The sequence below is a fragment of the Camelus bactrianus genome, chromosome X (assembly GCF_048773025.1).
Source record: "Camelus bactrianus isolate YW-2024 breed Bactrian camel chromosome X, ASM4877302v1, whole genome shotgun sequence".
NCBI classification, from domain to species: Eukaryota; Metazoa; Chordata; class Mammalia; order Artiodactyla; family Camelidae; genus Camelus; species Camelus bactrianus.
Genome location: NC_133575.1, coordinates 669,455 through 696,656, shown reverse-complemented (window position 1 = coordinate 696,656; position 27,202 = coordinate 669,455). Strand labels below are relative to the sequence as shown.

At 51.1% G+C, this 27,202-nt stretch overlaps 1 protein-coding gene and 1 long non-coding RNA gene across 11 annotated transcripts; one reads left to right on the top strand and one right to left on the bottom strand.

Moving 5' to 3' along the window:
* Window positions 1-89: 89 nt before the first annotated feature.
* On the bottom strand, window positions 90-25,548 carry CSF2RA (colony stimulating factor 2 receptor subunit alpha). Of its 10 annotated transcripts, XM_074360008.1 has the most exons (13): window positions 15,117-15,134; window positions 13,458-14,048; window positions 11,577-11,678; window positions 10,951-11,093; window positions 10,079-10,196; window positions 7,002-7,131; window positions 6,737-6,909; window positions 4,194-4,327; window positions 3,492-3,521; window positions 2,799-2,934; window positions 1,580-1,676; window positions 652-733; window positions 90-406 (listed from the first exon to the last, which is right to left on the bottom strand). In XM_074360008.1, the coding sequence occupies exons 2-13, from the start codon at window positions 13,522-13,524 to the stop codon at window positions 305-307; spliced, it is 1,314 nt and encodes a 437-aa protein (XP_074216109.1). In that variant the 5' UTR covers window positions 13,525-14,048; window positions 15,117-15,134; the 3' UTR covers window positions 90-304. The 10 variants fall into 10 exon arrangements, with proteins under 10 accessions (XP_074216109.1, XP_074216110.1, XP_045361233.2 ...); XM_074360009.1 differs by lacking the exons at window positions 13,458-14,048; window positions 15,117-15,134 and adding an exon at window positions 25,132-25,548; XM_045505277.2 differs by lacking the exon at window positions 13,458-14,048 and having other exon boundaries at window positions 15,085-15,803.
* On the top strand, window positions 17,565-20,314 carry LOC123612244 (uncharacterized). Its single transcript, XR_006719439.2, has 3 exons — window positions 17,565-18,482; window positions 19,612-19,766; window positions 19,895-20,314. It is a non-coding gene; the product is annotated as an uncharacterized LOC123612244 (long non-coding RNA).
* Window positions 25,549-27,202: the final 1,654 nt, after the last annotated feature.

The window sequence follows — 27,202 nt, the reverse complement described above, 5'->3', positions numbered from 1 at the left end:
GGGCTTGCAAAACATACCTATTATTTTTTAGAGCAAAACAAAGAAAAAAGGTATAAAAAAAGGCTCAAAACAGTTGAGGAAAACCAACATTAAAAATATTAAACAAAATATATTTTTAATTAGAAAAAGTTTTAAAAAACCAACAATTTCCAGGAAGTCCCGGGAGCGGAAGCCTCAGTGAAGTTCACGGGCTCGCTGGGGCTTCTGCGACCTCCGTCACGGTTAAGATCTCTTCCTTGTCACCCATTTCTGCATCGCAGGTGAACTTCTCGGAGAGTATCTGACGGGGAGAAGTGTGGGGGGGTCAGGTCCTCAGGGGCCCCGGGAGCGGCAGCCGTGGGGGTTTAAGACGGAGATCCGCGCGGGGCTCCGAGTGGAAGCGTGTAGCCGGCGGGCACAGGACAGCCTGGGAGACAGACATCTGAGCGATGGGTCGGCAGAAGGTGGGACAGCACGGAGTTGGAGGCAGTGGGGGGACGTGGCTCGTCCTGGCCTTGTGAGGTGGGCGGGACCCTGGAGGTCCCGGGGAACCGGCCGGTGAGCAGGACACGGGACACTCCAGCCACATCCTGTGGTCCCCTTTGTGTGAACACGGACGAGATTACCGGGTCACTGTTCCCACCTCCGTCTCCATCCCAACCCCGTACGTACCTGGTGGTCAATCTGATGGTCATCTTTCAGTTTGTCTCTGATCCTTGGAATTGGCGGGAATAAACTGTGCGACCCCAGGAACCTGGTGAGACAAGGAACGGGTCAAGAAAAAAGACCGAGATGGCCAAGCCCCTTTTGCACCCGAAGGGGACACGCCGTCCTGCTCCGTGCAAACACACCGTCTGGGCTCATTTCTTCGGAACAACTTCGTTTAGGAATCACAGAAGGACCGACTCTGATCTTGGGTCATGGGAGAAAACAGGGGACACCATGAGTCTACCTAGTGATGCCCAGGATGGTCTTTCTAGAACCTTCCCTCCGTCCCTTGGGTGCAGGGATGGGAGTGGGGGCCGTGTCCGGTCGCGGGCCGCTTGGAGGGGCCGCACGCTGGAAAAGCCGCGGGAGACGCCTGCGCAGGTGCCTGTGGCGGGGCTGGCTGCCAGCCCAGGGCCGGGATGACTCGCCTGGGGGAGAGGAAAGCTGGGGGGGAGGAGGGGGGACATTCCGGGAGGCCCAGTGGGTCCGAGAGGCTGAAGGCAGGGATGTGAGCACAGCGGAGCCGAGCCGTCCGGTGTCCGGCGGGCATGGGGGCTGGACGGGTGTGCCAGGCCCGGCCGCTGGGAAAATATCGGGGGACGTGCGTCCCTTTGGGGGCGGGGTGGGAGCCTCGCTGGTCACCAGCTGGACCAGCTCGGACGGTGCAGCGTCCGCGGGCTTTGTGAGCGGCCTTGGAGCCCCTCGCTGCTGGTTCTCCATCTCTCCGACGTCCTCCCCGTTTCCCAGACACCCAGAAAACCCACACACCCGACCGTGGTTGGACCACTTGGGGTTTCAGCCGGTTCTTTGTGAGACGAACGGGCTGGCTCTGGAGGAAGCACCGTCCCCCGCCCGCTGAGCAGAGACGCCCCCCGTGGACGGCCGGGGTTACCTTTTGAAAAGGCAGCCGCAGGCCAGGCCGCCCGCGAGGGTCCCCAGGACCACCAGCACGTACACAAGCACCAGGCTGGATTCCGGCTCTTCAGAGCCTGGAGGGGAGAGAGCGAGGTGGGGACGAGCCAGGTGCCCCCGGGGCCGAGCGCTCGGTCGTCCCTTGGCCCGCGAGCTCGTTTCCTACCTGCTCCCGGGGGAGCAACCGTGCAGGTGCAGGAGGGAACCGCGGAGAAGGGACCCCAGCCTGGAACTTCCCCAGAAACACGTTCGTGACCCACTGACCCCCGGAGCCTGCAGACCCAAAACACTGTTTTGAAAGTGTCCTTTGCTGCACAAGACTTTTTATTCTTAATTCCTTTTAAAATTGTTTGCTTGTTTATTTTGGGCGCCGTAATTCGCTTTATTTACTTACTGGTTTTTAATGGCAGTGCTGGGGACTGAACCCAGGACGTCCTTCATTCTAAGCATGAACTCTGCCCTGAGCAGAGTTTTTTTTTTAGTGAAGTCCGATTTACCCTTCTTTTTTTTTTTTTTCCCTGCTTCTATCATTCCTGGTTTTGCTGTCATAGCTACGAATCCACTGCCTAATCCACTGCCAAATCCAAGACTGCAAATCGATTCCGTATTGTACTCACCCACTGCTTTCAGCTTATAAAATATTGCTGAATACGTGTTTCTTATCAATTCTACAGCGGCAGGGATAAAATGCATTGATCTCGGACCAGTTTCGGGGGGGACCCAAACAAACAGCTGTATGTGTACAGCACGTGTTAAAATGCTGCCCTTGTTTGCGAGCTGCGAGGTGAGGGAAGTTGGATTCCTAACCACCAGAATGGCTTTAGGTGCAGACCTTTAAATTCTTGCCAATAAATAGAAATTAGGAGGAAGTTGGTAAAATTGTCGCTAATTCAGGTCCTGGAACAGCCCCCTTGGGTTAGGAGGAAACAGACCCAGTTTGGACGTAAGCTGTATCCTGACCAGGGTTGCGGAGCCATGGCTCCCGGAGGCGACCAGGATGGATGGACGTTCCCTGGTCGGGCGGGGGCTTAGGGAGGCTTTCTGTGATGATTAAGGGGCCCCTCTCATTAGCTGTTGCTGGAACCAGGGGGACAAAGGCGCAGGCAGAGGCTTGTGGACAGGACCCTCCTCCTGGAACAACGGCGCGGAGATGAATTCAGGATGCCCGACCTCTCCAGGGGTGCCCTGGGGACACGTACCAAACTGAATGGGCTGGCTCCAGTCGCCCCAGTGGGCTCTCCGGGCATCTGCCGTTCGAATCTTCACCATCTGTGTGCCTCTGGGCTCTGGGCTCGGAAAGTTGTATCGATTTTCTGAGTCGCCAGACACCACGATCTTTAGGGGAAACGGAAAGTGAGAGTGAGTTGGTGCTGGTGTTGAGAAAAGGAGCGAGGATGTCTTGAAAGTCGGTTAACTGAAATAGATCAAAGATTCCAGGGCACGCCCTCCCCACCTGGGCGTGAACGTTCGCCTCCTCACTGGGACAGAAGAAGATACTGAGTCCACAGTGGCAGTGGAACTTAGAAAAGATTAACAAAAAGTTCTTTGATTCTCTGCCTTCAGAGGGGTTTTGAAGGAAGCAATCATGTCCTAAACACTGCAAGGAATATTTTCTTTTCTTTCTTTCTTTGTTTTTTTTGCCTGTTTCAGTTTTTCCAAGGAATCTTTCTTCACTGCCATGGAAAAGAGAGGGAGACCCCAGCCTGCGAGGCTACTGGAACTGCCCCTAATCACTGGCTGGACACTGCTGTCAGGAACCTCCACCCTCTGCTTTTCAGCCCAGCCCCATCCTGGCCACTGCTGGGCCAAGTTTTCAGCTGGCCTGTGTCCACTGACAAACACTGGACCGTTAAGCCACAAGGGTGATCTTTTGGATCAGAGTCGTAACTCACCAGTTGATTTTCACTGTGTCCAGAATTACTCTAGGAAAAAAAAAAACAAACAGGATAGAATGTTTAGGAGGGAGGGTGTAGCTCAGGGGTAGAGCGCATGCTTAGCAATGCATGAGGTCCAGGGTTCAATCCCCAGTCCCTCCATTAAAAAATTAAAAGAAAAAAAAGATGTTGGAAAAAACAGATGCAGTGTTGACTTCTCTCCATTTTGTAGGCTTTTTGCAGGTCTCACCCGATCTCCCCTTTAGTGGAGTCAGGGAAACCCAGAACAGTCATGGCGCAGCCGAGCGTTATCTCTGTCTGTTCACCTGTCCCCTGGAGGGGACCCCACGTGGAGGGAGGGAGTGTGCACACAGGAGGGAGGGTGCCTTCTGATCATGCTGCTTCTGAACTTCAGCTGCGGATGAATCCTAATAGGGATCCAGGTGGGCTTGGAGCAGAGGCCCCTCCCTGTCTACACTGGGCCCAGGTGGGCTTGGAGCAGAGGCCCCTCCCTGTCTACACTGGGCCCAGGTGGGCTTGGAGCAGAGGTTCCTCCCTGTCTACACTGGCTCCGGTTGGACACAGGGCAGACCCTGAATTTTCCCAGCTGTTCCCCCACTCTGAGCCCACCTCTCCTGCCCCAGGGCTTCGCGGTGGCCACGGGGGCTGCCGCCATGCCTCCTGAGGCTCGGTGCTCTGCTCAGAGCAGAGTCCACTCACCCGTCTCCATATGTCCAGCTGGTACTGGAACTCCCTGTTGGACCAGTTTTTCCGGGTCCTGGGCTTTTCCCACCGGACGAGGCAGTGTGACTCGTTGCAGTTTACAGTGATATTGTGCGGTGGACTGTATCTCTCTGTAATGAGAAGCCGGCAGACACCTCTGATCTGGAGTGCTTCCCCTGGGCCACAGAGGGGGACCCCGGTCTGCCATCCTGACCGTGACGGTAGCTCCCCGAAGTCACCAGGAGGCAGGGGTGGGTCTGAGTGTTGTCTTTGGGGAAGATGGCCATCAGACCACCATGTGCAGAAGGGAGGAATTTAGCGTTCACGGAGACCCTGGGAGGGAGGCGGTGATGGGTTTGGAAGGGCAGGAGAGAGGCTGCTTTGAGACGTCTGTAGCTTTAACAGGCCTGGAACATGCCCTGGGATCAGTGAGCCTGCAGGTAGAAACACGGGGTTGGTTTTGCAAGAGAAGGCATAGTAGGTTGGCATATGGGACTGTCTTCAAGAGGCCAGCCTGGAGCAGAGCTCTGGAAAGAAGAGAAGGAGCTGGTTAAAAAAAAAAAAGTGAATTACTAGTGGTCCAGGATGGGCAGAGGAGGTCAGACTATCTGGGAGGTGTCCAGATTCTAAGGGGAGACAGGAGCTGGCATCTGCCTAGGTTCGATCGAATAAACACCTATTGGTGCAGCAGGTTTGGGGATCACACAGACCCCGAAAATGAAGGAAGGAGGGAAAGATGGGGGCTTGGAGGAACTGGGTCCTCCTGGAGCTAATAAAGTCATGGTTGCCTCCTGCTGGAGTTGATGCATCTCTGAAAAGACCAAGGGACTCCAGCGTCCTTCAACAGCGATTGGATACCCGAACAGTGACCCCACCGCCGTGGCCGCCGGCCACCAGCAGGATGGGAGCCCTGTGTCTGATTCCACTTTGACTGGTGTCCGTCCCAGTATAAAAGCCGATGACTCGATTCTGTTATTGGAACCTGTAGAAGGTACGTTCGGGCAACTCGGCCGTGTGCCCTTTCTCTTGTGCCTGTGCATCTCGTGGACTCCACGTCCAACGAGTACATCTGATCACCTTCAGCTTTCCAGGCGCGGCGTGTTATTGCCAGGAAACGCACGCTGGGTTTTCCCAGCTCAGAACAAAGCAAGAGACAGGACGTCTCTGGCTGGTCGCTGTGATCTGAATTTGGGCTTCCCCACCCAGTTCTGATGTGGTAAGGCTTCGTACCCCCGACCCCACCGAGCAATTCTCGGACACAGCTCAACTCGATTCTGCCACAATCTACCTGGAGACAGCGTCAGATTCCACAGTCCCACAAGACAGCCCCTGCTTCAGACGCCGATCCCGCGTCCAGGCCATCCCCTGTGCTTCCGACCCACCAGCTGTAGATCAAAGGCTCCCCTGACCTCCTCCTTGGGTCCAGTTAATTTTCTAAACAAGAGTTGCTCACAGAACGCAGGAAACATTTTGCTTACGAGATCAGTGGCTTATTACAAGAGGATATAACTCAGGAACAGCCAGATGGAAGAAACGCGTAGAGCAGGCCATGGGGAAGGGACACTGAGCTTACGCACCTCTTCTTCTAGGGTAACAGTCTCTCACATTTAGGGACTCATTTGACGGAGTCCCCTAAAAAGGCAAGAGAAATCTGTGTCTGCTACCACGTGGGGGAGGCCCACGAATGGGCCAGCATTCCCCACCTCGTGGTCTGAATGGCCACTCTTTTGTGCTGTAGGAACTTTGCTGTTGGCTGCAGGCAAAACTCGTGCATGTCCAGGCTGAGCCAGGACCAGGACCGGGGACCGTGGGGGCGTCGGAAGGGCCCTCGCTTCCTCGGGGGTGGAGGAGGCCCGCTAGCAGTGCAGGTGTATCCTGTCACTGCGTTTGATTCAGAGTGAAAGGATGGGGGAGTGCTTTTTAGTTGGCCTCTGTTTTGGGGGAATGGCCATATTTTCCCACAAGATTAAGAGAAACGAACAAATGGAAAGAAAGCATCCGTAAACTTGGCAAGCCCTAGAGTAAGCAGATCCTATAATTACGCTTGTACTAGTTTGTTGGGTGTTCCTCCCAAATTCATGTCCACCTGGGACCTCATGATGGGACTCTATTTGGAAATAAGATCAGATGTAATGAAGGATCTTGAGAGGAGGTCATTCTGGGTGGGGATGGGCCCTAAATCCAATGTCTAGTGTCCCTATAAGAGGAAGGAGAAGGGAGGCTTGAGACACACAGGGAAGACGGACATGTGAAGACACAGACAGAGGCTGGGGAGATGTGTCTATAAGCCAAGGATTCCTGGCCATCACCAGCAGCTAGGAGGAAGGCATGGGGACAGACGTTCTTTCAGACACACCCTGCCAACGCCTTGCTTTTGGATTTTTGGCCTCCATAACTGTGACACAGTACGTTTCCATTGTGTGCAGCCTCCCCGTTTGTGGCCGTCTTGTCACAGCATCTCCAGGGGACTTAGGTAGATTTCAACGCAAACTCTGTCGGACCTACTAAGCTGTCGTTAAGTTACAGGTGGTTGTTCTCACCTATTTCCTTTAACAACAGGATCGAGTCAAAGAACTGGATTCCTGTCTCTCGGCTGGTACCGTTGACAAGGAAGTAGTTGTACGACGTTAATCCCGACAGGTCTTGGAGATGGCATCCCACGTTTGTTCCCGCGTCTGTTAGGTAATGAGGACATTCTCTTTCACCTTTTCTCCTGTAAGATTCCAAAGCATTCAGAGAACAATCAGGGCGTTTTTCTTTCTTTGCTGTATTTCTCAGGGTTGTCTACATATGGCCAACACTTACGTCGAGTTTCGTATATACAAAAAATACTGGACGTCATCGGGGGCGGCGTGGCCCTTTGCCCAGGTGCAGTTCATGAAATCCGCGTTGTAGACAAGACAGGAGAAGTTTTGGGCAGCTGTGCCCTCCTTGCCTGGGAAGAGGCAGAAACGAAATCATTTGTACGTGAGCTTTAAAGGGGGATGGGCCAGATGGCTTCATGGTTTGCATGTCTACCCAGCATTCAAAGAATCATTACTAATCCTTCTCAAACTCTTCTCAAAAACAGGAGAAAAGGGAACCCTTTTAAAATCACTTTATGAGGACAGCATCACCCTGATACCAAAGCCAGAAAAAAAAAAATAACCAGAAACACAAGGAAAGAAAATTACAGGCCAATATCTCTAATAAACATAGATGTAAAAATCCCCAACAAAAAGCTAACAGACCATATCTAACAGCATGTTAAAAGGATTCCAGTACATCACCAAGTAGAACTTAGCCCTCAGACGTAAGAATGACTCAACATATGCAAATCAATTAATGTGAGACACTGCATTGACAGAGTCAAAAAGGAAAAACCACATCATTTTCTCAGTAGATGCAGAAAGAGTGTTTGACAAAATGTAACATTCACTCATGATAAAGAAAACCTTCCACTAACGTCAGCACAATAAAGGTCAAACATGAAAAGCCCACATCTGAGCTGATCCTCAACAATGAAAAACTGAAAGCTTTTTCTCTAAGATCCTGTGCAAGACAAGGATGCCCAATCTCACCACTCATTCAACATAGTGCTAGGAATCCTAGCCTGAGCAATTAGACAGGAAAAAGAAATAAAGTCATCAAAGTCAGAAAGGAAGCAGTCAGATCATCTGCTTGCAGATGATAGGATCATATACATAGAAAATCCTAAAGACTAAACCAAAAAAAAAAAAAAAATTAAGACTAATATATCTAGTGAAGTTGCAGGATACAAAATCACCATAGAAAAATCAGGGGCATTTCCATACAGTAACAACGACCTGTCTGAAAAGGAAGTTAAGAAAACAATCTACTTTACAACAGCCATGAAAAGAATAAAGGACTTAGGCATGTACTTAACCAAGGAGGTGAAAGGCTTGTGCTTTGAAAAGTGTAAACCATGGATGCAGGAAATGAAAAAAGACATAGATAAATGGAAAATGGAAAGACACCTTGTGTTAATGGATTGAAAGAATCAATAATGTTAAAATGTCCACACTCACCAAAGTGACCTATAGATCACGGCAATGCCTATCAAAATCTCAATGATGTCCTTTAAGGAAATAGAAAAAAAAAAATCCTGAAATTCATATGGAACCACAAGACTCCAAATGGGCAAAGAAATCTTCTGTAAGAAGAACAAAGCTAGGAACATCCCGTGTCCTGATCCCAGGATATATGACAAAGCTACAGGAACTAAAACTGTTCTACGCTGGTGTAAAAATAGACGTATCGATGAATGAAACCTATTAGACAGCCCAGAAGTAAATTCACACACTCACAGTCTACTGATCTTTGAAAAGCCTGCCAAGAGCACACAAGGGAGACAGGATGAGTCTCTTCACTAAAGGATAATAAGAAAACTATATATCCACACGCGGAAGAATGAAATTGGAGCCGTATCTCACACCATATACAGAAATCGAGTCAAAATGGATTGAAGACTTAAACAGAAGACCTGAAACTGTAAAACTCCTAGAGGAAAACATAAACATAAGGAAAATGCTTCTTGACATTGCTCCTGGCAATGATTTTTTTTTTTTTTTTTTGGATTTAACATCAAAAACAAAAATAGGAAACTAGGCTTGGAGCAAACTAAAAACACAGCAAATGAAACAATCAAGAGTGAAAACTCAACCTATGGAGTGGGAGAAAATATTTGCAAACCGTATTATCTGATAAGGAATTAAGATCCAAAATATATAAGGAATTCAAACAACTCAATGGCAAAAAAAAATTTTTTTAAAAAAACAAATAATATGATTAAAAAAACAGGCAAAAGACTCGAAGAGACTTTTTTTTTTCCCAAAAAGGACATACAGATGGTGAACAGGTACACAAAAAAGATGCTCAGCATCACTCATCATCAGGGAAACGCAAATCAAAGCCACCACGAGATAGGACCTCACACCTGTCAGAATGGCCATCATCAAAAAGACAAGAAATAATAAGTGTTGGCGAGGACGTGGAGAAAAAGGGAACCACTGTGCACTGTTGGTGGGATGGTCAATGGGTGCAGCCATTGTGGAAAACAGTATGGAGGTTCCTCAAAAAAAAAAATAAATAAAACATAGAGTTACCAGAGGATCCAGCAATGCCTTTTCTGAGTGTACATCCAAAGGAATTAAAACCTGGATCTCGAAGAGATAGCTGTATCCTCACGTTCATTGCAGCGTTATTCACAGTAGCCAAGATATGGAAACAAATCAAGTGTCCATGCATGGGTGAACGGATAAAGAAGATGTCACAAACACACGCACAAACAGACAGACACACACACAGACAGACACACACACAGACACAGACACAGAGGAATATTATGCACCTGTAAAAGGAAGGATGATCCACCATTTGCAACAACATGGATGGACCTGGAAGGTATTATGCTAAATAAAAGACATAGTACCGTTAAATAGCACTACGTACAGAATCTAAAGAAAACTCATAGAAACAGAGAGCAGAATGGGGCTTACCAGGGGCAAGGGACAGTGGGAGAAATGGGGAGATAATGATCAAATGGTACAAACTTCCAGTTATAAGATGAATAATTTCTAGGGATCTAATTCATAGCATAGTGACTGTAGTTAACGATTCTGTATTGTTCACTCAAAATTCAGTGGAAGTAGATCTCAAGTGTTCTCACGACATACGAACAAACTACGTGACAGGACGGATATGTTAATAGCGTGACTGTGGTGATCTTTTCACAAGGTCTACGTGTATTAAAACATCAAATGGACACCTTAACTATACACAATTCCTATGTGCCAGTTATGTCTCCATAAAGCTGAAGAAAGAGGGGAGGTCTATTCTGATGTTAGTGGGGAGCACAAAGATTATGGGCACGGTTTCCCTACCTGGATTAGTGTAGACCAGTGTTTCTGAAATTGGTCTTTGGTTGACATATACTTCAACCGTGAGCGTGACTCCCCCATGGAGAGAATTGTCTTGAAAGGTGCACTGACATCGTTTCATCTGAAAAGATGCAACCAGCCAGCAGGTTAGGAAACAGCCTTCTTTCCTTTCATCATGATGTTTACTCCTGCATCCACCCCATGGTGCCATCCACCTCCTTCTGTGAAATCTCCCCCAGGGACCTTCTTTTGGAAGAGGTCAACTAGCAGCATTCAGAGGTTCAGAATAGCGCGCACCTTTTAATGTGCCGTCAGTCACCGGGGATCTTGTGAAAATGCAGATGCTGGTTCTGTGAGTCCCAGGTGGGGCCTGGGACTCTGCACTTCTCACAAGCTCCCAAGGGATGCGGATGGACCACAACGTGAGTAGCGAGAGCCCTCGTCACTTTAAACTTTACGGAGCCTCACGGTCTCTTTTATGGGATTGAGTTTTCTTATCCTATCTCGTGCTCACCATTCTCTCAGGGGTGTCATGTTTGTATTGTATCCAATTCAATCTGCTTACTTTGTATTCATTCAACAGGGAGAGCTGATCAGGGTTAAGTCTGCCCTGTGGACCAACCAAGCAGAAGGCTGGTGTTCCTAGCAGCCAGGAGCCCCCAGGCCAGTTGGAAAAGGGATGCCCAAAGAGGGAATGGGGTCTCCCAGGGAATCAGCCCACTGGCCATGAGCCCGCACCTCCCTCGTGCTCCTGGTACCGTGACTCCCAGACACGTCCCAATGTTGCTCGTGTGTTTTTCATTCATACCTGCTGTTGTCCTGCTTGATGAGCGTTGGACAAAGGACAGCGGCTGAGTGCATCCACCCCATCGTACCTGTTTCTTAATCTGTCCTTTCTCCTTGTGAGTCATCACACAGTGCCCGCTGGTAGTGTTTTCCTTGCAGTCCCAAGTTAATTGCATTTTCTTGGGGTCGAATTTCACATTTAGACTGGAGTTCGGTTCCACGCTTGGAAGATCTGAAAGATGTAGCCACTGGATTCAGAAAATGACTGTTCCGTTGCCCCTCAATGGACACAGCCCAAGGCTTGTCAGAGCACAGGGGGGTTGGGACTTGATGTCCCCTCCCCCTGTCACCCAGGCAGCCCCGAGACATCCTCACTGTCTCCTCCCTTTTCCATCCCTCCTTCTTGTCTGGATGTCCTTGCCCTTTCTCCATCTCCATGGAAATACATGAAGACCGACCAAGGGAGAAGGAGCGAAGGCCATTTATTCAGATCTTGCCATAGTAAGGGTCGGCCACCGTCCCCTGTGTCTGCAGAGTGGCTGGAAGAGCATTCCCATCACGAGGAAGGGGGAGCACGACAGGACGTGTGATGCGGGTGGACCGTCACGTACGGAGATAAAATGAGATCAGATCCAGGCATTAGGATGCATCCCCAGAAGCCAGGGTTGTGGGGACGGGGGCTGCAGAAGGAGGTCAAGCACCTTCGTGGACTTACCCTGGTGCCCCTGGGTCAGGAGGAATGCGGGGTCCAGCAGCAGGGACAGCAGAATGGTGATCACCAGGAGACACGTGGGGCTGCCCACAGGACGTGGAAGCACTGGAGGGAAAGAAAATCGTGGGGTCTTGACACGGAGACCTGCGATGCTCCCCTGGGAAGATGGTCTAGGGAAAAAGACACAGGACCCCCTCCAGGGTGATGGTCAGCACGGTGAGCTGGCGAGCCTGGGTCACTGTTGCCTACAGAGGGTTTAAAGGCTTAAATCAGCCTCACAGGTGGCCCCAGAACCGAGAGCCTGTCCTGAGTCTTGGGGACCGGATCCAGCGTTCCCTGTCACCCTCTGCATCACTTTGGGTGAGTCACTCACACTGTCTGGCTTCGTGCTGGTCTGTAACCTGAGGGGAACAGCTCCCAGGTCAAAGGCAATGAGACACCACGTACCATGCCTGTGGGCGGGGGTCTCTCTGTGCGGTCCCTTTGGGGAGACCTGTCTCAAATATCCTTTCTCAAGAATCCATGACGGGGGTCCCTCCATGCAGTGTATTTGGGGAGACCTGACTTCCACATCCTTTCTCCAGAGCCCATGGGATGGAGGGATCTCTCTCGGTAATGTATTTGGGGAAGCCCAAACTCTGTATGACACAGTGATGGGGGATACACATCATTATTCATTTGTCCAAACTCATAGAATGTCCAACATCAAGAGTGACCCCTAATGCAAGCTATGAGCTTTTGTCAAGAATAATGTGTCAGACTTGGCCCATCCATTGTCCAGGACGTACCAAACGGGCAGTGGATCCAGGGAATCCCCTGTACTTTCCACCCAGTGTTTTTGTAAACTGAAAACTGCCCTAAACAAATAAAGTCAATTAACATTAAAAAAAAAAACAGTGCTGGAAAAGCACCATGCTCTACTGGGATAAAGCCGCACTACACAGGAAACACCTGATCGTCGCCTTGGGTTCAGGGTGACATCTGAGGGTCTGCCCAACATTGCCCCAAAAGCATTTTTGGTTGTGGTGATTCTTTTCATCCATCCATCCATCCAACTACCCATCCATCCATCCTCCATCCATCCATCCATCCATCCATCCATCCAGCCAGCCAGCCAGCCATCTACTCACCCACCCACCCATCCACTCATCAACCCACCCACCCATCCATTCATTTCTTTCCTATCCCATCCTGTCCTGTTTCTCGGTTTTGGAGGTCTTGCCCATCACGCCCACCACTACTGCCCCTCCATCCCTTCATCCTCATATCTCCATCCTGTCTTCAGAGACTCTTCTTCTGCTGGGCTCAGCTGAAGCTCTGCTCCCACCCGAGGACACGGTGTCTCCCTATCACGCAGTCCCACTTCAGTGCGTTTGGGCTCCAGCCCCACCCAGAGGGCTCCCTCGCCCTCTGCCAAGGCCTCCTGCCCACCTACAGGACCCACCATCAGCTGACCGCTGGCCTGCGTTCTCCGTGGAATTCCGCCCTTTCCCTGGGTCGCCCTGGGTGACGTGGCATCTTCAAGGTGACCTCCCCAACTCCCATGAGCCATCTCCCCTGGCAAAGACCGTCCCCTTCACCCCAGCTGTCCTGGTACCTCCAACCCCCCAGCCCGTCAGCACCTGGGCCACCCCCTGTCAGAGACCAGGTCACTGCGGTCCCAGTCTGCTGAGCATCATGAGCCCCAGGCCACCCTTTCCTCACACCCCACACCGTCTCTTCCAAGAAATCGCCTGCACCTCCTTCATTTAATTCCCTGCTGTTTCCGTGAACCGGCGTCCTTTCCCAACCTCCCTGAGTGCCCCCCGGGCCCCCCAGGGAACCTCACTTGCTACCAGGGAGGAAATAAAAGCCAGAGACCAGACCCGAGTCCAACCTCCCCACCTGGTTCGCATCGCATGTCCCCGGGGGATGGAGAAGCAGCAACTTCCTCCACCTGCAAGCTGGACATGGCCACACCCAGCCTTCCTCCGTGTCTTGTCCCCGACGCTCTGCGCTGGGTGGGGCGGGGGGCCCCCACCCTGCACCCCCGGAGGCCCTGGGGGAGGTCCTTCCTTGGGCTGGTCCACTCTGCTCCTCTGTCCGCTCGGGGCCACTGCCTTAATTTTCACATCTGCACTTTGTGCAATGCCCTTGTGGTTTGAGCTGAGCGGCCCTTAGTCAGGAGGGGGACGGGCAGCGGGCGGGGCGGGGAGGGCCACATTCTGAGGCGTCTTTGCGCTCTCCGGTTGTACCACCTGCATTTTCCACCACCTGTCCCTCCGCCCTTCAGCGTCTTGGGTCCACCTTTCTCCTGAGAGTCTCCCGCTGCACCTCCCCCGGGGGGCGGATGTGCAGCTGGCGCCCGCGGGTACGCTCGCTCTCAGGTCCACAGACACTCCGCAGGATGGTTCCCCATCCAGCTTCCTCTGAGCTCAGCTTGGCTTTTTCTTGCTCATTGTGATGGGGTAAAATAAGAAACTTCTGCAAACTTGACTTGAAGAAAAAAAAAAAAAAACTGAGTTCTCACGTACCACAAAGGGACACAGAAATCCACGCGGAAGTTGCCGATTTAAATAATGGGTTCATTGTAGCCTACGGCTACGAGGAGTCTGAGAAAATCCCCCGGGGGAATTCAGGCGCAGCTCGAAGTAACCATCCCCTGGGATTTATCAGGGTGCCCGTCCTGTGCAGCCGGTCCCTGGTGTGACTCTCACTCCCACCCCACGAGGCAGCTCCTGGTACCCGCTCCAATGTGGAGATCTGGTTTTATTTTATTTTTCTGCCTCCATTAAAAAAAAAAAATTGAGGCAAAATTCACATGGAGTATAATTGTAATCAGTCACTCCCTCCCCCAGCCCCTCGGAACCCCCATGTGCCTTGTCTTGATGAACTTGTCCACGCTGAGCATTTCACTAGAACGTAACCACGCCGTCTTTTTTGCGTTTTGTAACCACTTTCCCTTCTTCTTTTGGTTTTCATCAGACTGGGTTTTCTTTCCCCTTTTACAGATGGCAGCTTCCCATCCATGTCGGCGGGGATGAAGGCTCTGAGACCATCTCTCAGACACCTGCCAACTTCAGCGCACCCAGGACGCACCTGGCGGGGGAGGCGGGGGCGCGGGCACCCTGGGAGAAGCTTGCATTTCGAGCTCTGGGGCAGCGTAAGGAAAATGCCATGGTCCCCAGCGACACCGCACGTCGCTTCCGAACAGACCCACCAGAGCTTCTGGAGGAAATCCAAACCAGGTTCCAACCCGCACAGGCGTGGCTTTGCCCCGGGGAGCTCCGCAAGCTCCCGCTGCCCACCGGCAGACTCGGGCCCGAACACGCAGCGCCTACGTGCGGTCCGGTCACTGGTCCCCCGTCACCCTCCTGACCTCGGTGCCCTTTATCCAGCAGCTTTTATCCCCACCCCCCACCCAGGTTCTCACCCACCCGGGGCGCCAGCTGCCAGCAGCAGCAGAAGCAGGAATCGGTCCCCTAGTGACTTGACACTTGCGAGGACCCCAGGGTCCAGGGGACCGGCTTACCCCACCGCACCAGACACGAGGCCTCTGCCAACCTGCGCTCCTCTGCGCTGATCCCCGCCGCGCCCGCATCTGGCCGTGCTGCCTGACGGCTCTCCCCGTCGTCCCAAAGGTCGCGTGGCAATTGCATGACAAGGACATTTCAACCCAGTCTCTTCCTTTTTTTTTTTTTTCTCCTTAATTTCCTCCCCAGTCTTTGTCATCACAGGGAATTGGGAACCTTATACGTCATCTGCCTGTGGTCTCAGAGAGTCCCGTTAGATAGGTCCCGAGTCTCACACACACACACACACACACACACACACACACACCCCTAGGAGGTGCTGAGAAAAGCCAAGCCCAGGAGACACATGTGGACACTCAAACCGTTGGTGTCCGTGCAGAAGCAGAGGGGGACATCCTCAAAGGACTGAAGCTGACCTTGGAACTTTCCAAAGTGCAAGGCAGCCGGACAGAACACGCCTTCATGGTGGTGCTGCCCCCTTCACCATCAGTACAGAGAAGGAGGTTATCTTCCCTAAACTTCAACCAGGGGGCTCCCAGGTCTGCTCTCAGCAGGCACCGAGGTAGGTCCTTTGGTCTCCCTGACCACTCTGAGCATCCCTGTTGAAAAGGACCTCCTCCCAAGAGTCGGACCAAATAAATAAATAAGTAGATGATAAATAAATCAACACAGAACCATGAATGTAACAAGGTTCTGTGGTCTCTGGGACCCCGGCACACTACCTGTTTAGACCCTGCAGGTGCTGGGTCCGGCCAAGAGGATGCACAAAAACTCATGGTCTGCACAAGTGGCGTGCTGTTTCTTGGGACCCTTCCCCCCCTTTTTTTTTAAATTGAAGTACAGTAGACTTACAATGTTGCATTCATTTCTGCTACACAGTGTAGTGATTCATTTACATATATATTGTTTTTCAAATTCTTTTTCATTAAGGTTGTTACAAGGAACTGAATATAGTTCCCTGTGCTACACGGCAGGTCTTTGCTGTTTATCTATTTTATATACGGTAGTGTGTATCTGCTAATTCACCCTTTCTGCTTTCGCCCTGACTTTTTCAGATCCGCTCCGAGATCCACCAGGCTGTGGGCAATGGGCACGGGAGTAAAGGAGACCCTGCCTGGCCTCGGGTGGCTTGCAAGGGCCCTTCTGCGGCTGCCTGGGGAGGGCGTGGAGGAACGGGCTGGGGGGCCAGTACAAGGCTGCTGGTAACTGGACACTCTGTCACTTTAACAGAAGGCACAATGTATTCTCATTTTTACTTTCTCTCTTTGGGGTTTGAGTTTTTTTTTTTTTTTTTTTCCTGACACCATATGTCTTAACCTTGATGAAAGGTCAGGTGTAACCTTTGTCATGGGTCACACTGTGATACTGAGTACGGAAGGACGTGGCACATGAGGAGCGAAAGATTACGTGATTCCCTGCAGCTCCAACCCTCCGCTCCACTGCTGCTGCTGGCAGGTGGGTGGGTGGGTTGGATGTGCCCCGGGGTGGGTGACAGGTCACCAAGGTTTGGGTTGGTGGATGAGAAGGGGAATCACCGCCCATCCCTCACTCCAAGGAAGCAGGACTCCTCCATCCTCGATCCTCTCAAGATTGTTTTGGGGTATTCTGAATCCCTTGCATTTCTGTACGAATTTTAGGAAAAACTTGTCAATTTCTGGGAAAAAAAAAGGCAGTCAGAATGGCCATCATTCAAAGGTCCACAAGCAATAAATGCTGGAGAGGGTGTGGAGAAAAGGGAACCCTCCTTCACTGCTGGTGGGAATGCAGTTTGGTGCAGCCACTGTGGAAAACAGTATGGAGATTCCTCAAAAGACTAAAAACAGACTTATCATATGACCCAGGAATCCCACTCCTGGGCATATATCTGGAGAAAACTCTAATTAAAAAAGACACCTGCACCCCAATGTTCACAGTAGCACTGTTTACAACAGCCAAGACATGGAAACAACCTAAATGTCCATCGACAGATGACAGGATAAAGAAGCTGTGGTATATTTATACAATGGAATACTACTCAGCCATGAAAAATAATAAAATCATGCCATTAGCAGCAACATGGATGGACCTAGAGATCTTCATTCTAAGTGAAGTAAGCTAGAAAGAGAAAGAAAAATACCATATGAGATCACTTATAGGTGGAATCTAAAAAAAAGGAGAGAAAAAAGAGGACACTAGAGAACTCATCTACAAAACAGAAACAGACTCGCAGACATAGTAAACAATCTTATGGTTACCAGGGAAAGTGGGTGGGAAGGGGTACATTTGGGAGTTTGAGTTTTGCAAATATTAACCACTGTATAGATAAAAATCAAATTTCTTCTGTAGAGCACAGGGAACTATATTCAATACCTTCTTGGTCATTCGAGACCCTGGATTATTTCGAACCCTTCCTGAGGCTGCCTGCCTCCTCACTTCCCTCCACAGCAATGAAAACTCTCCTCTTGTATATAATTTGTTTCTGAAAACTTAGCTGCAACGCCGATGTTCCGGTGGCCCAGGCCCAGGGGTGGGGAAGTTCGGTCGTAGCCTGAGCGGCTGGAATGAGGGCACATGTTGTATGCAGTATCTATTGGCTGAATGAATGAATGCAGGAAAATGAAGAATGAATTAATGAACGACAAAAAGAAACAGGGCAACTGAATAACGTTTGTGAAATCCCACGACTCCTGCATTATTTTCCTCATCATTTCTCTTACTCGAAAATTTCTAAATGTAGATGAAAAAAATTTAATGTTCTCTTCTTAATTTTTTTTTTTCCCTGATGAGAAACGGGTTCTGTCTTTCTGGGTGTGTCACCATCAGAAAAAAAACAAAAACAAAAAAACAAGATGCCCATTCATTTTAAAGGCTGTCCTGACTGGGGTGGAAACAAAATAAAAGCATATTCAAGAAGGTCAGCGGGACCATTGACGAGCTGTCCCGTTGCCATGAGACAGAAAAACAGGAATGCACTTCGGTGAGGATTGAATCGTTTTCAAAAGGTGGCTTTTTCTAAAGCAGATCTGGGGCAGCCAGTCTGAGAGTCACAGCCTAGTAAGAAATGGTGAGGAGGCGCTGGGTGTCTGCGTCGGGGCAGATTTTACTGAACTCAGATGCTGGAGCGGTGGCTCTGATGCCAGGCGCTAAATAGGGAAGTGGGGGCGGCTCCAGGCTGTGTAGACAATCCCGCCCACAGCCGGGCCGAGATCCCCCAGCCCGCCTTCCCCTGAGCTCGCAAAGAGCCACGTCTAAGACCCCGCCGGTGACATGCGGAGCTGGAGAGCCCGGTGGTACCAGCCGAGCGGTCAGCGTCCAGGCACCACTTTCCTCATCCACACCAGACCCGCCTTCTCGCGGATTCAATTCAGCTTCGGCCCTACTTCGCACCAGACCTGCCCCCCGCCCCAGCCTCCCAGAGGTGGGTTTGCTGACATGCCGTCCAACAGGCGTTTCCAGCTGGGGGAGATTTTGCTCTCCTCCCCACAGGGGACACTTGGTGATGCCCGGGGACATTAGGGTGGGGAGTGCTTCCAGAATCTGGAGGGCGGAGGCCAGGGGTGCAGCTCCACACCCCGCGGTGCACAGGACGCCCCCCATCAGAGAGCCGTCCCGCCCCAGGGCCCCCAGCGCTGATCTGAGAAGCCGGCTCTAGGTGCTTGGTGGACATACTCCTTTGCCCCAGACTCACACCCTCCCTCCCTCCGCGCCCTCCGGACTCTCCTTCAGGTCCCAGAAGAAAGAGGGGGGCAGAGACAGCTGCTCTTCCAGAGAGAGACAGAGGTGGGGGCCGGCCGCCTCTCAGAGGCAGGACCTCAGCGAGCTTTCCGGGGAGGGTACAGGCCGGCAAGTTGCAACATCTCTTTCCCCAGAAATGGAAGCAGATGCTTTGAGACATATTTCCAAATGGCGTCAGCCAGAATTTCTCAACTTCCTGACTGAGCCAGCCTCTGCACTTCCCGGGGGGACGGTCGGGGCCCCATCCTGTCTCAGCTCAGCGTCTGGAGGGGGCACCTTCAGGCAACGCGAAGCCTGGGCTGGGCTGGGTTTGGTTTCTTTCTTTCTTTTCTTTCTTTTCTTTCTTTTCTTTCTTTACTTCCTTCCTTCCTTCCTTCCTTCCTTCCTTCCTTCCTTCCTTCCTTCCTTTTCTTTCTTTCTTTCTTTCTTTCTTTCTTTCTTTCTTTCTTTCTTTCTTTCTTTCTTTCTTTCTTTCTTCCTTTCTTTCCTTCTTTCTTTCTTTTTCTTCCTTCCTTCCTTCCTTCCTTCCTTCCTTTCTTTCTTTTCTTTGTTTCTTTCTTTCTTTCCTTCTTCCTTCCTTCCTTCCTTCCTTCCTTCCTTCCTCCCTTCCTTCCTTCCTTCCTGTCTTTCTTTCTTTCTCTTCTGTCTTCCTTCCTTCCTTCTTTCTTTCCTAGCATTTTGTTTTTAAAATTTTTCTTCTATTTTTATTTCTTTTATCATTTTAAATTGCAGTAGAGTGGATTAACAACATTGTGCTAATTTCAGGTGTACAGAACAATGATTCAGCTATATATATATTTATTTTATTTCAGATTCTTTTCCTTTAGAGGTTATTACAAGACATTGGAATATAGTTCCCTGTGCTGTACAGTAGGACTGAAAACCTTTTTTTTTCAGTTTCCACTCATCAGTAGCTCCTCTAGGGTGTGAATATTTTGAACAAGGAATTTAGCAGATGGTCCATGAGGTGAGTTTGAAAGCCACATACAGAGACCTTGTTTTTTCTTAGCTTCAACATCAATACATTTATTTCAGTTTTTTCATTTCACAAACCTCGTTAATCAACAAATAACTTATCTTTCCGATCCATTTTAGTGTCTGCTTTGGGAGGAGGCCTCAACAAGCCACTATGGAGGACAGTATGGAGGTTCCTTAAAAAAACTAAACATAGACTTACCATGGGATGCAGCAACCCCACTCCTCAGCATATACCCAGAGAAAAATAAAATTAAAAAAGACACCTACACCCCAGGGTTCACAGAAGCACTATTTACAACAGCCAAGACATGGAAAGATTCCAAACATCCATCAACAGATGACTAGATAAAGAAGATGTGGTGTATTTATACAATGGAATATTACTCAGCCATGAAAAAGAATAAAATAATGCCATTTGCAGCAACATGGATGGACCTGGAGATGATCATTGTAAGTGAAATAAGTCAGAAAGAGAAAGAAAAAGACCATATGAGATCTCTTATATGTGGAATCTAAAATAAATAAATAAATAAAATAAATAAGGACACAACTGAATTAGTCATTATTTATAACTCAGATGACTGATTTCTTGAATATATGTCAGCCGATTTATGACTGGATGACCACATTCTTTTGATTCTTATTTTGGGGCTGGCTTGATTCCTTTGACAACTATGTAAGTTTAAAAAGCTGAAGCTCTAAATTGTTCTCAGAGACAATGCACAGCACACATATGTAAAGTAAAAATACATGTGCAGTACATCGTGCACATGTATTTACATGCAGTGTAATGTGTGTGTGCAGTCGAACAGTAACAATTCTACCCAATAAAACTGAAAAAGGGGAAAAAAAAAGAAGGAGATATCAACATTCTCAAGTCTTGCTTTAAATGTCTTGTTCTGAAATTCACTTCTCTGGAAGAAAAGATGAGAATTTGTTCCTTATTTTCCCACTGGCCCTTGCAGACCGGGCCTGGGACGTGGTCTCTCTTTCTTCCTCCTCCGTGTCCTCCGCTACTTTGCTCGGCTTGGCAGGAGGCTTGGGAACTTTTTCGGTTCTCTTTAGCTTTTTTGCCTGACTCGCCGGGACTCCACGCCGTCTCCTCCTGGTCCTATTTTTAGTTTTTTGAGGAATCACCAGGCTGTTGTCCGTAGCGGCTGCAGCAGTCTGCCTTCGCATGCACAGTGTAGGAGGGTCCCTTCCCCCTGCAACGTCTCCAGGAGCTGGCTTTCTTGGAAGTCAGAGGTGGGACAGCCTTTCATCCTCAGAAAATTTACACAGCAGAGTGAGACTCCTAGTTGAAGGCCCCACTGATGCAGGAAACATCTGGGGCAGGAGAGGATGGCCGTGTCCCAGGTGCCAGGTAGGTCCCTGGGATGCGCCCTGCCAAGTGTGGGTCCTTCGCTCCGTGCAGGAAAGAATTCAAGAGCGAGCCACACTTGAGTAAAAGCGGATTTATTCAGAGAGATGCACGCGCCCTAGACTGAGTGCGGCCATCTCAGGTGGCCGGAGAGGCCGCGAGGTGCTGGGCTGGGCGCTCACTTTAAAGGAAAAGCAGAAACACGCTCCGCAGACAGAGTGCGGCCGTCTCACAAGGCAAGAGAAAGGCCACGAGCTGTGGGCTGTTGGTTTTTATGGGCCCTGTTATCTCACATGCTGACAAGTAGGCGGATTGTTCCAGCTGCTTTGGGGAAGGGGCGGGGATTCCCAGGGACTGGACCACCGCCCACTCTCCGACCTCTCAGGGTCAGCCTGGGACAGGCACGGCGCCCGTGGGAGCGCCACTGGCCCTGCTGATGCGTTACAAGGAGCATAGCCTCGCTCAAGGTCTACAGGAGGGCGAAGCGCCCGCCACCCTGCGCCTCCGGGTCCGCTGGGAGTTGACTTCTGTGCCAGCTTGGTGCTGATTCCTGTGTCACTCCTTTCAAGGCTCTGCCCCGCCCCTTCCCTCCTGTCTCAGCCCCGCTGTGGTTCTTGAAGAAGCCGTTGTGTGTGGGTGTCTACAAGACCCTCTTCCTCCCTGGGGACCCCGTGATCTCAGGCTGCCCTGGGTCCTGGCCCGTCCCTCCACCCCACCTCCTCCCAGGCGTTCAGACCTGTCACCTGAGTCAACTCCCCTGACTCTGCCCTTCAGGGTAAAACCAAGCAGGACTGTCCCTTCCCCCCACTTCCCGTTTCTTGTTAGTGGGACAGACTTCCTTCAGCCTCCTGGGCCTTCCCTGAGCTCCAAAGGACAGAGTCAAAACAGTAGCTAATCAGGGAAGGGCGGGGATGCAGAGAACGAGGGAACAACCTTCAAGAAACAAGAGTGCAGCCTTGGGGAGGCACATCCAGAACAATGCGTCCGAGTTCTCCTGAAGGAACTGAGGCCCCCGCCCAGGTGGAGGATGGCGCCTTCAGGCTGAGCCCAGGATTCCTGGAGCCCCGTCCTGGTGCCTCCCCACCGGCCCATCAGAAGACAAGTCACACCCCTGCAGCCCCCACCCCACATTTTGCCTATTAGAAATGTCTCCCCTCAAACCATGGGGAGTTTGGGGCCACCCCTTCCCCTGGCGGGGTCCTGCCATAAACCTTTCTCGGCTGCAAACTCCAGCGTTTCCGTTTGTTTGGCCTCATGGTGCATCTGGGACGTGAGCATGGCTTCGACGACAAGCCTGTGTCCGGCTCTGCCGGGCCCAGCATCCCTGTCAAGGTGCGATCTTGGAATGAGGTGAGGGGGGCAGACTGAAAACCACAAGGGGTGCAGACGGATTCCGCGACCTCCACTTCCAGGCTGCAGCCTGAGGGAGGGAGTCTTTAATAGCAAAACACCTGACTGTCCGACGCACGGGTGAGGCCACACCCGTGTGGTCCCATGGATGCGGAATCTCTGGAATTTGACATACCTGGACCCTCAGGCAGAAGAAGGAACATATTTTTTTTTTTCGCATAGACATATATAAATATTGTCTTTTCATATTTTTTCCATTTAGGTTGTTACAAGATATAGTTCCCTGTGCTTACAGTAGGACCTTCCTGTTTATCTATTTTATATACAGTCATGTGTATCTGCCCATCCCAGACTCCTGACTTATCCGTCCCGCCTCCTTTCCCCTTTAATAACCATAGTTAGTTCATTATGTCTCTGAGTTCATTTTTGGTTTGTAAATAGAACTTGCATCATTTGAAAAAAAATTTGTTTTAGATTCCACGTACAAGTGATACCCTATATGTGTCTCTGTCTGTCTTACTTCACTCAGCTGTGGACCATCTTGAAGCAGAAATTCCAGGAAGACGTTCTTCCGCGGTCTGTCTGCTGACAACGAATTTGGAGAATGTGGCCACCAGACTGAAACAGGACCTGGCTGCGTGATGCTAATGGGCACTCTCTCTTCGCGGATGCAGTGACCCGGCTTCTGGGCTGCTTTGGGATCACTCAGTGAGCCAGCCCAAGGAGGTCCCTGGGGTGTCCTGGTTAAAGACACAGGACACATTGGAATTCACTATACTTCTGTAAAACAGAAAGAAATATAAATGAAAAAAAGGCACAGGAATTCCCTGGAGGAGGCTGACAAGTGTCCTCTGATTTATGTCCACTGGAACCTCAGAATGGGGCCATATATGGAAACAGGGTCTCTGCAGATGGGATGGAGTGAAGGGCCTGAGAGGAGGTCCTCCTGGAGGAGGTGGTCCTGCATCCAAGGACAGTGACCTCAGAAGAGACAGAAGAGGAGACACACAGACACAGAGGAGACGCCACATGGAGACGGAGGCAGAGACGGGAGGGAGGTGACCACCAGCCCAGGGATGGACGCCTGGAGCCCCCAGCAGCTGGAAGAGGCAGGAGGGACCCTCCCCTGGAGCCTCCGGAGGGAGCGTGGCCCTGGGACACCTTGACCTCAGATGTCTGGTCTCCAGCTCTGGGGAAGGATGGATGCCTGTGGTTCTAAGCCCCCAGTTTGGGGCACTTCGTCACAGCCACCCCAGGACACTCCAAGGCAGATCTTCAAGGTGCTGGAGATGACCTGGGACTTCTTGGCTGCTGGGCTTGGAAGCAGGTGTAACACCGAAGTCACCTGGGCTCCACGGACTGAGGGCAGAAGGAGGGGAGTCTGTCTGCTCCATGGAACCTGATGTATTGTCCGTCTTGGGTGCATTTTCCAGGCAGAGGAGGAGGCGTCTCTGGGCTGTCAGCCCACGAGGGCGCAGAAGAGTCCTGGGTGACAGGGACACAGGTGCAGGAGACGCAGGTGAGGCCCCAGGGATCCGAGACACCAGGGTTCCTGAGGGGCACCCACTTCTGGCACAATCCTCCTCAGTCCTGGCGGGTCAAGGTGGGGTGGAAGTGTCCAGAACATCTTCATCAGTGTCACTTTTGTGTCCATTATTTAGGAAGCCAAGTAGATTGTGGACACCATGCCTGTTCCTTCAGCAAAGACCTCTCCTTGGGACTTACCCTACCATTTTATTTCTTCTCCTGTAAAGTCTCACCTTCCAGGTAGAACCGAGGTTCAGTGGGGAAACAGGTAAAGTCTGCACGTTCCTGAAGCCGGGTTAGTGATGAGTGGGTAGTCTCTGCTTTTGGGATGTTCTGATTTACTTCCTAATGAAAAGAATTGCAAACATTTAAGGTCAAGATGTACTCAATGTTCACAGCAGCACTATTTACAGTAGCCAAGACATGGAAGCAACCTAAGTCTGTCCATTGACAGATGACTGGATAAAGAAGATGTGGTGTATTTGCACAATGGAATACTACTCAGCCATTAAAAAGGATGAAATAATGCCATTGGCAGCAACATGGATGGACCTGGAGATTGTCATTCTAAGTGAAGTAAGTCAGAGAGAGAAAGATAAATATCATATGATATCACTTAATGTGGAATCTAAAAAAAAAATGGTACAAATGACCTTATTTACAAAACAGAAATATATTCACAGACATAGACAAAAAACTGATGGTTACCAAAGGGGAAAGGTGGGGGGAGGGACAAATTAGAATTTGGGGTGAGCAGATACACACGACTATATATAAAATAAATAAACTCAAGGACCTATTGTACAGCACAGGGAACTCTATTCAATGTCTTGTAATAACCTATTTTGGGAAAGAATCTGAAAAAATATGTATGTATAAAGTTTAAGGTCAGGAGACATAAGTAAGACCCATTCTGCAAAAGGGAGAGGCTCTTCCCCTCCATTCTGCCCTATTTCAGAGAAATCCCAACTCTGGGAAGACAGGCAAGTGAACATAGAGCATCGTTTGGGGAGAAGAAAGGTGGGTTGCAGAGGACAGCCTCCCCGGCCCAGCCCAAGATGAAGAACGCTGGGGAAACACGGTGAGAAATCCTGAAACAGAACCCGTGGGGACTCACTGCGTCCGAGACACCGAGTGGACAATGTGATCTCCTTGCGTTCAGGGCGGGACTGTCCGCTACGTCTGTCTCCACCTTCCCGTGTCCTGGGAGACAGAGAAGCACATGGCAGCTTTGGGCTGACTGTCACCGGGGTCCAGGAGGCCGTCCTGGGGGGCGGCTGGGACAGAGGACAGGTGCTCCGGGTGCACGCCGAGCTGTCAGCGTGCTTTCCTGCAGCCCCTGCGCTGACTCCTCCCGGCCTCCGGCGCCCCTCTGCTGAATGTCCTCCTGCGCCTGGGGACCCTCGGGGCGGGGTTGGGGGGTGCTCAGCCGGCCCTCCGCACCCCAGGGCCCCCCGTCTTCCCACTAAGCCGCCCGCTTCAAGTTTCAGTTTCTCTTTGCCGCCCAGCGCCCCGCGGCCGCGTTTGCAGAGGGAGCTACTGACCCCTAGTGACCGAAACTTCCAGATCGAGGCAGGCCCCCGAGACAGGAGGCCAGCGCCCCTCTCCTGCCTGCAGCTGGAAGAGCTCCGCCCGCGGGACCTTCGGGCCAGGGCTTTGCTGAGGGTCAGGACTTGCTGAGGCAGAGGGTGAAGGAGGGACCGAGGACGCTTTGGTGGCCGGACGGTGTCAGAGGTGCTCTGGCCGAGGTCCCCTGTTGTGGGTTTAACTGTCACCCCCATGACAAAGATACACTGAAATCTACCCCCCTGGTACCTGTGACTACGAACACATTTGGAAACAGAGATTTTGCAAGTGTTACCTATTCTGATGAAGACGTTAGAGTGGTGGGTCCTTCGCCCAATCTGACCAACGTCCTTATCAGAAGAGAGAAATTCAGGCAGAGACACGTCTTCAGAATCCCTGGGAGACACTGCTCTCCCTTGCGTCTCAGACCCACAGCAAAGCCCGGGGTCCCCTCTGCACCCCTCCATTCGAGGCTGCACGGCTCAGCCCCCAGGCGGCCCCCCCACCCCGGTCTTTCTTGCCCAACTTTCTCTTTGCTGCTAGAGGTTTCTCTAACTTGGGGGGCAATGAAAATAGAGTTTTTTGTTTGCATCTTTTGAAATACTTGTATCTCACCCCTGAATTGTTCAACCCGCATGTCCTCAAGGGGACACTGACCACTGGACTCTTACTGGGAATTAATTTCCAACCGTACCCTCCCACCGGGGACCGACGGTGGTCTCCTTGGAGTGAGGGCTCAGGGCTTAAGGATGACCTTGGGGGCAGACCCTCTGGGCAGCACCACCGGGCACCGTGGGCCCCTCTTGGCGGGGGCTCTGCCCACCTGATCCCAGAGCCTCTCAGCAAAGTCCCCCCCCCGACTTGTACTGTTCATATTTAGGGTGCTCTTGGCCCCGAGAAACAGTAGATGTTGGAGGTCTGGCCAGATGAGTGCCGGATCCCTCCGAGTTGGTAGGGAGAAACTGGTGACCCCACCCCAGACCTCTCCAAATGCTTTGGGGGTTCAGGTTGAGGGGGGAATACATGCCTCTCTGGGGTCTTTCTCTTTACAGAATTTTTGTGTCTTTGAACTGCCTGTGGATCACGGGGTGTCCAGTCCACTGGTCTTTGGCGCATTTTCTTATTTACCCAAATAGCTGTGTCTCAGGGCAAAACCCCAACAGCCAAAGCGTTCTCGTCCCGGGGACTCCACTGCCCCCTCCTGGCCATGTCTTGTGCTTGTGGGCGAGAGGCCCTGGAAAGCAAAGCCACCGACTCAGTTTGGGGATTTCAGCTGTTTCCAGGGGAATTCCTGATCATTTCTTTCTCTGCCACGTTGTGGCATGATTGTAGGTGAGTCCTGGGGCGGCCATAACAAATGACCACAAACCAGGGACTTAAAACCACAGGCATTTACCCTCCCCCGTCCTGGAGGCCAGATGTCTGAAGTCAAGCTCTCCCAGGGCCGCGCTCCCTCCGGAGGCTCTGGGGAGGGTCCCTCCTGCCTCTTCCAGCTGCTGGGGGCTCCAGGCGTCCATCCCTGGGCTGGTGGCCTGCTCCCTCCCGTCTCGGCCTCCATCTCCACGTGGCTTCTCCTCTGTGTCTGTGTGTCTCCTCTTCTGTCTCTTCTGAGGTCACTGTCC